An 11,407-nucleotide genomic window follows, 5' to 3' on the forward strand; every position below is an offset into this window, starting at 1 on the left:
TGTTAAACTTAAAGTGGTAAGCTAGCGACAGAGCAATTGCCCCTTTGGATTAAGGAGGAGGAGCACAAATAGTTGGTTTGAGAGGAAAGATGTTGTAGCACTAGTTGTAGAAAAAACTCATGTGTGGGCTGGGTCACATGACCTCTCACATGTTTAAATTCCTCACCACGTCTTTACTTTTGGTAGGGGTATGGGTTCGGCATTGTGTATATCATATCTCCACATACTATCACAGTACTGTTAATGGATGAAGAAAATCCTGCCACACTTTATGCTCCTGTAGTGAAGTTATTTTTCCAGGCTTAATCCGATATATGGGAAATCCGATATATGGGTTGTTGAGAAAAAATGTCAAGAAGGAAGGGGAAGTCCCGTGTCCAAACAGCAGGTATCCTTCAGACGTGTGAATACAGGTTAGCATTTGCTGCCTTCCTCACATCTCTCTTGCATGCAGACATACTACCTCCCCTTTCTATCCTTAATATGCCTCATAACTCTGCCTTTTATCAAGCTCACTCTGCAGTGCTCTTTTGTATCTCTCGCCTTTTAAACTCGCGCAGCTTGCCCTCTGCATCCGTCCGTCAATGGATAACGGAAGGCGTGGCTGACGGATTGGGGAGTAGCCTTTGCAGAGGCATCTGTCAGCAAAGCCTGAGTAGTGTCACAGTTCATAAATTTGCATACGCGATTTGATTGGATGTCGGATCCATCGCTGCCTGAAAAGTTGAACATTCTTCCATCGTGTTCCCTCGCGCTCTTTGTTTTCTTTCCTTCCGGTCATTTCTTCCCCTTCCTCTTAACCTTTGAACCCCTCTATCTCCTTATGTCCCACTCTTTTTCCTTTCCCTGTCTTGCCCTCCTTTTCTCTTTGTATCGCTCTCCGCTCCATCCTTCTCCCCTTTCTCTTTCCGAGCCATCTCTCACTCCTCATCCCCTGCAGTCTTCTTTCTGTTCCTCTCTCGCTCCTCCGGGAACCCCACCTGCAGTAGCTGCCAGCAACACAGTAATTTGCTGTCTGCCAGTAGAAATAATGACACAGCCGGCATGCAGCCATGCGCTAGTTCTACCTCAACACTGGAGTCCGCCACGCATTCCGCAGCGCTCCTAACTACCAGGTTGGCTTTATAGCAGTTTTCCAACAGTCTCCTGCCAAGCATTTTGCGAAGATGGGGAGGAAGTTGGGTCGGTGTGTGGGTGGGTGGATTTTTAGGGTTGGTTAGGTAAGGCCAGGTTTTGGGTTGGTCACTGTCCCCAAGGGTTGCCGCGGTGTGGACATTTTCACACCGAGTAATACGCTCGTGTCAACACCGGTATTACCGGTATAAACGGTATTAACTTTGAAACTATAGGTCAACCGCCATCTTCTCCGTCAACTCTCCTCACACTCGGTGACAGCGGCTGGCAGCGCGTCAATTCTCATCGTCTTATAACGTTCTATATATAATAGGATACTATATATCATAATATCACGGCCAAAAGCTCTGTGCGACTCCGGATGGCCATAGCGCGGGGAGCTCACGTAGGGATTTGGCTCCGCAGGGTTTGTTTACCGGCGTTGCTATGGTTACCGGTCTTGTAAGGAAGCACGTCTATTCTCGGCGCGACAATTGTCCCGCACAGAGCAGAACCGTGGCCTATTCTACACATTTTAATTTTCTTAATTATAATTATATTATTAATTTTTACTGAATTGGTTTTTTATTACAAAAAAATAAAATAAATAATACTCGGTGTTGCCGGTGTGCAACACCGGGTAAACGGTGTTGGCCTCAACACCGGTAATACCGTATACCGCGGCAACCCTACTGTCCCCTTTAAATATCTGAGTAAAAGCAAAGAATCAGGGGAAGACACACAGAAGGATAGGATCTGATTCTTGCCAGAATCACCTAAAGAGGTATACGGCTCACACCTGGAGGCATCCATGAGCAAGATGTCCTTAACCTCAGCTGTTCTTTTGAAGGCAGGGGTTAGACAGTTGTTTTATTCAGTCATGTGGCACATTTTCTGTTGAATCAAGTCATCATGGGTGACACCAGCGTGCAATGTGTTTGGCTGCTAACCCAACTCTCTCCATAGGTGACCAGACCTGGTACCGTGCCGTTGTGCTAGAAACGGCTGAGAACGAGGCTAGCGTTCTCTTCATGGACCATGGCAACTGTGAGACGGTCCCCTACTCCAGCCTCTGCCCCATCCCGGATCATCTCCTCCTTCTGCCCTTTCAGATCACCCGCTGCTCCCTTGCCGGTACCCCCACCCCCACCTAGCTATCAGGCTATCCAGAGTCCATGAAAGACACTTTTAGCTGATATTATCGAATTTGTAGGTTCAAAGAGAGGCACTGTTATTTACCTTTGCATTTAGGGGCTTTGCTCTGCGCTTTTATCCAAGCCGACTTAAAATCATCCATAAATAAACACACCGACGGCGGAGTCGACCACGCAGGGCGACGGCCAGCTCTTCAGGAGTAGTCAGGGTGAGGCGTCTCACTCAGGGACACCTCGACACTCGGATAGGAGGAGCCAGGGATTGATGAGCTACTGCCGCCATGCTTTGCATCATAAGACCGCATGTCAGAATCGAACTTGGGTCTTTACAAGTTTTATTGCCTACATGGTTGCATATTAATGGATTGAGTCACTGAGCAGCCCTTCTTGGGGATTAAAGGAGACATATTATGGTGTTTTCCAGAAAAAATATTTCCCCTCTGTTTCAGTCCCTTCAGAATGCGCTATTTCTGGTGTCTGTAGCTTTAATGCAAATGAGCTGCTGCCCATTGACCAATGAGCTATCAGAGTGAACCACAGCATGGAGAAGTGATTGTTGCGGATTCCTGGAGCTCTATATAATAATAATAATAATAATATAGGTATTTATAATATAGCTAATATCACGGCCAAAAGCTATGTGCGCCTCAGATGATATTATGAATCATAAAGACTGCGTCTGAAATCTCGTAGTGGGGGTTATCTGGGCCATGGTTGAGAAAAGGGATTGTACTCCTGGAGCTGAGCTCCGGGAGTACAATCCCTTTCTCCACCATGTCTCTTCCTCCAGACTGCCAAGCTTCGGCGGCAGCTCCTCTGGGGGGAGATCGGCGGCAGTCCGGCATCTCCGGCGGAGAAAGGGAATATACTCCCGGAGCTGAGCTGCCGGGCTGCCGCCAAGCTCAACCCGGCGGAGCTGCTCGTCTGCTGGTCCAAAAAAATCTTAGCTATGCTCTGATTGGAGGGGGGTGGGGAAGTGGGAGGTAATATTCAAATGTGCCCCCGTCCTACGTAAGAGGGGGCGCCGAAGCTGACTCGCTCAATTGGTAACTAGGCGGGATACTTTCAGAAAAGCATGTCTCACAGAAGTCACGTACAGACTTTTTTCAAAGTTTGTATGCATGTGGGAGCACCAGAGCAACAACACCCCAAATCCCAGTAAAAGTGTTTTCATAACATGTCCCCTTTAACCTTAGAATGTGGGTTGTCTATCATTCGTACAGGTATGTGTCACACATAAAGTCACAAGTATGTAAAAGTAGTAGTATTATCAAATCACGTTTCAGTGGGCATTACATTTGGCAAATAAACCTACTGACTGAAAAATATGCTTATTATTGAACTGAAATCATTAAATATTAGCCTAACATAAAACATAATCATATGGAAATTATATTTGCATATATGTGGTATTTCTGGTGGCAGTGTTTGGGAAATGGGGAAAATTGTAGTATAACACCACGATTATCTAACATTTTAAATTTAACACACCAGTTGAGCCATTTTAACAGCACTTAGAAATGGTCTCGAAGGTTCTTCTGATGGGCCTTTATGGAAGCCACGTTTGAGAACGAATATCTGCTGATAACGTTCTGTCTGCAGTCGTTTGAAGCCCCCTTAATCAACAATATGTTCACCTACGTGATTTGATAGGCAAAATGACTGCAGTTGGAACAAATTTATTTCAAATTCATAATAATCAATGAGAGAAAATATGCACAGTTGAGATGGATCAAATATAAACTATGGATGTTATTGAAATGAGCCAGGCTATGATTAACCTCCTGTGACTCTTCTGTAGGTAAGGAGTGCTTTCCGCCGGACTGCCCCTCCGACATACTCATGCTGCTAAAAAGTGTGCTGGCGGACTGCGTCACGGCAACCGTCTACGCCTTCGACGGCTTCACCAACCTGCTGTCAATCAAGCTGCCCCGTGAGATGGGCGGGGGCTGCCTCGGTGACCTCATCCTGTCCCAATTGGAGCTCCTGACCCACCCAAAGACGATAAATAACCAGGCCGCCACCACCACCAAGCAGGTGTCATCCCTCATCATCGTTGATGGGGGACCTCAACCTTTAACCCCCAACAGCCATCCCACCACCACTAAGGTCCTGGAAGGACACCCCACCAGCTCCACCACTGTCAATAAGGTCCTGGAAGGACACCCCACCAGCTCCACCACCGTCAATAAGGTCCTGGAAGGACACCCCACCAGCTCCACCACCGTCAATAAGGTCCTGGAAGGACACCCCACCAGCCGCACCGCCATCTCTAAGGTCCTGACAGGACACATCAACAACTCTACCACCATCAATAAGGTCCTGGAAGCACTACCTACCAGCCCTAACAACACCCCTCAGGTCCTCAAAGGAAACCCCACCAGCCCTAGCACCATCAATAAGGTCCTGTTAGGACACCCCACCAGCCCTAGCACCCATCAGGTCTTCGGAGAAGGGCCAAGGAATGCGGTGTTGCTTAAAGGTGGGTGAGGTCACCCTGACATGGTGGCGTGTCCTGTGGGTGGAACACGTTCTTCATTCCCCCACTTATTTCTATACCAGAAGTCATACCTAAACTAGAACCAAACACTATCATTGAATAAAATGATATCCTGGTGTCGGCTGGAGAGGGAGGAAGGAGAGATGGATATAGATACTTTAATGGCCCCAAAGGAAATTCTAGTTTTTCAGTTGAATAACAATTCGCTGGATGAGTGAATATATATCTTTAAAACAAGTTAAAAGAGAGGTGGTGGCTTGGGGGGTAAGGTATAATCCAATCAGTTTTCTTATTACATTCCTCAAAGGTAAATACGTTTTCTATTCTACTTTTATTTTATGCTATATTATTTAAAGCATTAAACCCAGGGTTGCCGCGGAGCTTGAAAAGTCTTAAAAGTCATTAAATTAAATTTTCGATAATCAAGGTCTTAAATGTCTTAAAAAGTCTGGAATTATTGGGTGGGCGGCATTAAATTTAATTGGGGGCAGAATTAATGAGCGGGTGTATATTTGTTCAGTTTTATGTTCTATTTTACAAACTACAATGTCCGATTGGTCACATCGATAGCATTCTTCTTCAGTGTCCGAATTGAACAGTTGGCCGAGTACGGCATCCAACATGCCCGGCTCCCTCTCGTCATTATCCGAGTCAGTGTCGCTGCTGTTGCCTGGCAGTTCAGTGATTATTCCTGCCTTTGTGAAAGCTTGGACCACAGTTGAGAATGATATATCAGCCCAGGCATCCACGATCCATTGGCAGATAGTGGCGTAAGTCGCCCGGCGATGTCTCCCCGTCTTGGTGAACGTGTGTTCGCCTTCTAAGGCCCCGTCCACACAAAGCCGATTTTTTTTGGTGAAACCGCGTCAGTCTTGTCCGTTCGGCCGTCCGTCCAGACGGAGCCGGCGAATCCGGTGCCCGAAACCGCACATTTCTGAAACCACCCTCGGAGGTGGTTTCAAATCTATCCGGACCTATGCGGTTTCCTATGCGTGTTTGGATTCGTGTGGACGCCTGAAACGCGAACGATGACGTCATTAGCCCCCCACCAGCTGGGGGACGTCAGAGTTGCGTTGAATTTCTTAATTATTATTTTATTTGTATTATTTTTGTAGCTTTAAAATAAAGCCCCGTGATAAATGTAATACCTAACTGTACATTGAAAAGTACTTCTGCTCAGTTTAAAAGGTTGAATCTCCTCGTGACTGAATGTTTGTATACAGCGCGCAGGCTTGATGCGCTCCACTTTTTTCTGTGGAGAACCAGCACCTTGAATATAGCGTTTCTACAGCTCGATGTGCTTTCGAAATGACTCCGTCTTTACGGAGTGCGCCTTATAGTGCGGAAAATACGGTAATTCACTGAGTTAACCAACTAATACTCTTCACTAGAAATGTTGTGTGAAATGATTTTCAAGCAGTCCTGCGGTATCAGCTTGCTAGATGGAACAGCGAGGTGTCCGATAGGCGGAGATCTAGATCAGCGGGAGTGGCCAGCGAAGCTGTGCATCGTGGTGCTTGGTGGGAGTTGTTGTCTTCAATCCACGAACGCCAAAAAGTCACTTTCTGCCTTTTCTCGGTCAAGACGGCCCTAAATTAGAATTTTATTTTATTATTCGACTACATAAGTCCTTTTTCCATCAAAAACATAATGCGCTTTAAAATGATGCGCATCAAAAGTTAGTGCGACATATGTGATGGAAAAAGGGTTATATCGCTCTAACGCCGATTTTGTCGCACTAAGTTAATTCGCTCTGCAGAGGTGGTTTTGGGAAAGTTCTAGCGACATAAAAGTAATGGAAAACGGCTGAAGCGATATAGAATGTCGCGCATGCGCATTGTTGATGGAAAATCATCTAGCGGGTCAGAAAAATGCGCTTCAACACGGGGCATTGTGACACAATTTTAATTCGCTATAATCATTCTGTCGATGGAAAACCGTTTAGGCGCTTCTTATGTCGCTACAAATTAATTCGCTTTAAGAGTTAATTCGCTTGAAAATCGGATGGAAAAAGGACTATATAGGACCCGATTTCAATACATATTCATGCCTCCACCGGTGAAATGCTCCTTTAAAAGTATAGACATCTAGAGTCCTTTTTCCATCAGATTTTCAAGCGAATTAACTCATAAAGCAAATTAATTTGTAGCGACATAAGAAGCGCCTAAACGGTTTTCCATCGACAGAATGATTATAGCGAATTAAAATTGTGTCACAATGCCCCGTGTTGAAGCGCATTTTTCTGACCCGCTAGATGATTTTCCATCAACAATGCGCATGCGCGACATTCTATATCGCTTCAGCCGTTTTCCATTACTTTTATGTCGCTAGAACTTTCCCAAAACCACCTCTGCAGAGCGAATTAACTTAGTGCGACAAAATCGGCGTTGGAGCGATATAACCCTTTTTCCATCACATATGTCGCACTAACTTTTGATGCGCATCATTTTAAAGCGCATTATCTTTTTGATGGAAAAAACTTAGGTTATATAGAAGTTAAAGGTATAGACGTCTATAATAGAAGCTGGATGTAAAAAATAAAAATAAAACATTCAATCCATATGCATAATGTTTGCACGATATTTTGCACTATATTGAAGTTATTTAGTTTTCTGTCATAATTGTTATATCATAAGTTTTGTTATTGGTAAGATGGCAGTTAAGAACGTTACTATTCATTATTCAAACTGAAAAAAAACTCATAATGAACAGAGTATATAGTGTATTGTCTCGATTTATTTGCAACGGTATTGGTATTAAATTTTCCTTTTAGAGGTCTTGAAAAGGTCTTAAAAGTCATTCAATTTGTATTTAAAAAATGTGTAGATACCATGATAAAACCAGAGAAGGGTAAATATTCAAGAGGAAGGCCTTATTTTTTTCTCTTTTTAAGAAAAGCCTCGGGAGCAGAATGCTTATGAATCTGGATTATGTGAGGCCAATAACAAGAACTTGTCCCAACGTATATGAATATTTCTAAAAACAAAGCATGTTCTCTGTGATTTGGCCTCCCGTCCACACTGAAACCTCCTCTTAGGTCACTGAAAACGGCCTGTGAAAGATCCTTCCAGGTTGGAGATATTTTAAAACTGTTTTGTGTGAACGGTAGGAACAGGTTACACAAAAACGCAACCTTACCTCTAGAATTGATTTCCACATTGAGGATGCACCAGAAGCTTTCAAACAATGGTGGCCTACTGGTGTGTTTACGTGTGGAACTGTTTAGTTACATGTTTACCAATCCACGTTGCGCTGCTTGATGACTACACTGCCGTGCGAACCCGTATTAATACACTACAGTGATGGTCGTTTTCTCCGCTCAAGAAGGCGCCCATCGATGCACATGCTCCTGATGTTGTCCGCCCACCGGCCTAACATGCTAATAGGAGAGTGGTTGAATTGTGTTTTATGCATTGGCTTGTGGATGGAGATATTGGAACACCTTTGGAATACATTATTAAATGGCTTGGTATAGCAAGCGGTTTGGGACAAAAAGCACTGCAGTATTTGGTGGGGATTGTTACTTTCAGCCGTCATGTGAGTGACATTCTGTTTTTCATGTTATGTACTAGGACTGGAGGTTTCTGGCTGTTGCTGCAATGACCTGAAGACGAAGGTTGGCCGGTTGACTCTGTTCTTTGTGGGGGGAAAGACATTCTCTGAATCTTAGTTCTGATTTTAATGGTGGACTGCACGCATCTTATTTGTAAATGTAAAACCTTAATGTGAGGGCAATTCTTTGTTCAATTGAATGCCATTTAATTGAAAAGGGCATGTTTTATACTGGCTGTTTTCAATAACATTGACAGTGCTACATGTGTTATAATTAGTGCTGTCAAGCGATTAAAATATTTAATCGCATTAATGTCGGTTAACTCGCGATTAATCGCAAATCTTTTTTCTATGCTAAATATCCCTTGATTTCTTTTTCCCATTAATTCTCATTTTAATGCTCTTATCAACATGGAAAAGTGCATCGGCTTGCCTTGTGCAAATGTTTTTTTATTGATAACATTGGCATATACTGATCAAAACAGGACGATACAAAAAAAAGCCTATAGTGCAATTAAACGATGAACATACAAACATACTGCCTTGAACATAGCAGTCAGGCTACTGCTTCTTTGTTTTGAGCCAAATATACAGGTGCTGGTCAAATTATTAGAATATCATGAAAAAGTTGATTTATTTCAGTAATTATATTCAGAACGTGAAACTTACATATTATATCAATTCATTACACACAGAGTGATATATTTGAAATGTTTATTTCTTTTAATTTGGATGATTAGTACTGACAAGTACTGAAAATCCCAAATTCAGTATCTCAGAAAATTAGAATATTAGTTACGACTAGTACAAAAAATGATTTTTTAGAAATGTGGGCCAACTGAAAAGTATGAACAAGGAAAGTTTCAGCATGTATGGCAATCAATACTTAGTTGCAGCTCCTTTTGCCTGAATTGCTGCAGCAATACGGCGTGGCATGGAGTCGACCAGTCTGTTGCACTCCTCAGGTGTTATGAGAGCCAAAAGTTGCTTTAATAGTGGCCTTCAGCTCTTCAGCATTGTTGGGTCTGGCATCTCGCATCTTCCGCTTCACAATACCCCATAGGTTTTCTATGGGGTTAAGGTCAGGTGAGTTTGCAGGCCAATCAAGAAGAGGGATACCATGGTCCTTAAACCAGGTACTGGTAGATTTGGCACTGTGTGCAGGTGCCAAGTCATGTTGGAAAATGAAATCGTCACCTCCATAAAGTTGGTCCGCGGCAGGCAGCATAAAGTGTTCTAAAACTTCCTGGTAGACTGCTGCATTGACCCTGGACCTCAGGAAACACAGTGGACCAACAGCAGCAGATGACATGGCACCCCAGACCATTACTGACTGTGGAAATTTTACACTGGACTTCAGGCAACGTGGATTCTGTGCCTCTCCTGTCTTCCTCCAGACTCTGGGACCTTGATTTCCAAAGGAGATACAAAATTTACTTTCATCTGAAAACATAACTTTGGACCACTCAGCAGCAGTCCAGTCCTTTTTGTCTTGAGCCCAGGCGAGACGCTTTTGACGTTGTCTCTTATTCAAGAGTGGCTTTACACGAGGAATGCGACAGCTGAAGCCCATATATTGCATACGTCGGTGTGTGGTGCTTCTTGAAGCACTGACTCCAGCTACAGTCCACTCTTTGTGGATCTCCCCCACATTTTTGAATCGGTTTTGTTTGACAATCCTCTCCAGGGCGCGTTTATCCCTCTTGCTTGTACACTCTTTTCTACCACATCTTTTTCTTCCCTTCGCCTCTCTATTAATGTGCTTGGACACAGAGCTCTGGGAACATCCAACCTCTTTGGCAATGACCTTTTGTGTCTTGCCCTCCTTCTTTAAAGTATCAATGGTCATCTTTTGGACAGTTGTCAAGTCAGCAGTCTTCCCCATGATTGTGTGTCATACAGAATCAAAACGAGAGACCATTTAAAGGCTTTTCCAGGTGTTTTGAGTTAGTTAGCTAATTAGAGTGTGGCACCAGGTGTCTTCAATATCTGACCTTTTCACCATATTCTAATTTTCTGAGATGTTGAATTTAGGGTTTTCATTGGTTGTCAGCTATAATCATCTTCTTTTTGGCAAAAAACACTTATAATGTATCAGTCTGTTTGGAATGAATGTATACATTCTACAGGTTTGACTTTCTAAATGGAATTAATGAAATAAATCAACTTTTTCATGATATTCTAATAATATGACCAGCACGTGTGTATATATATATATATATATATCTTTTTACAAATTAATACATTTGCGTTAATCGCGCGATAAAATATTAACGCCGTTAAAATTGGTTTGCGTTAACGCCGTTAATAACGCGTTTAACTGACAGCACTAGTTATAATAAATGTTTAAATATGAAAAGAAGCAATAGGCGTTTGTACTGTCTAACTGTTCACAGATACAGCGTCCTCTAAAGGTTTTGCCGAGGTCCAATTGGATTGTATAATTCAATTTTATTCCCTAATTTCTTCCAGATGGATCGTCTGGAGCAGTTGATGGAGAATCAGATCGTTGTCCTCAGTAAACTGATTGAGCTAGCCAGCTGCTAAGTGACCCCTCAAGTGTTCAACCTCCATAATATTGTTGGATTTTCGTTTGAATAGACATATATTCAGTTTTGTAGACACCATTACAGAAAGTAATCCTGTCAAAGTTTGAAGCGGATGTTGAATTTGAGCCATGCATCAATGTTATGCTGTTGGTATATTTAATTTGGTGTGTGTGTGAACAAAAGTATCATTTAAAATGTCCACAATTGTGTGGAATGTTCGTATTGTTTGAGTTCTACATGTTAAGGTTGTAAATTAAATAGTAATTTGATTTAAAAAAGAAAAGGTTTTGGTGGAATGATTTTGTATTACTAGAATAAGGATACAAATAGACCACATTCGTGATAACTGAAAATTACTAGTTCTGTTTAGACACTAATTTCTAATTTCTGTTGATAACTGAAATTTGATTTGCCTAAAGGAAAAAAAGGTACTATTTAGCAAGGGGAATGTGTGGATGGGAAACGTGTCCATGGGATGAATGGTTTTTCATACAGCCTTGAACATATTAAAATTTTATTTTTTACAAATGTTAAGTTAA

The 11,407-nt window shown here is 42.7% G+C and overlaps 1 protein-coding gene across 3 annotated transcripts in view; it reads left to right on the top strand.

Annotated features, from left to right (window-relative positions):
• The window catches only part of tdrd1 (tudor domain containing 1), a 40,299-nt gene extending 29,159 nt beyond the window's left edge, over window positions 1-11,140 (top strand). For 2 of the 3 annotated variants that reach the window (XM_030339931.1, XM_030339933.1), the window contains exons 22-25: window positions 2,080-2,247; window positions 4,069-4,749; window positions 8,340-8,383; window positions 10,792-11,140. In XM_030339931.1, coding sequence (XP_030195791.1) covers window positions 2,080-2,247; window positions 4,069-4,749; window positions 8,340-8,383; window positions 10,792-10,866 — 968 coding nt within the window. In that variant the 3' untranslated portion in view covers window positions 10,867-11,140. The remainder of the gene's footprint in view (window positions 1-2,079; window positions 2,248-4,068; window positions 4,750-8,339; window positions 8,384-10,791) is intronic. The other variant, XM_030339932.1, reaches the window with a different exon arrangement.
• The last annotated feature ends 267 nt before the right edge of the window (window positions 11,141-11,407 follow it).

The sequence above is a fragment of the Gadus morhua genome, chromosome 18 (genome assembly GCF_902167405.1).
Source record: "Gadus morhua chromosome 18, gadMor3.0, whole genome shotgun sequence".
Taxonomy (NCBI): domain Eukaryota; kingdom Metazoa; phylum Chordata; class Actinopteri; order Gadiformes; family Gadidae; genus Gadus; species Gadus morhua.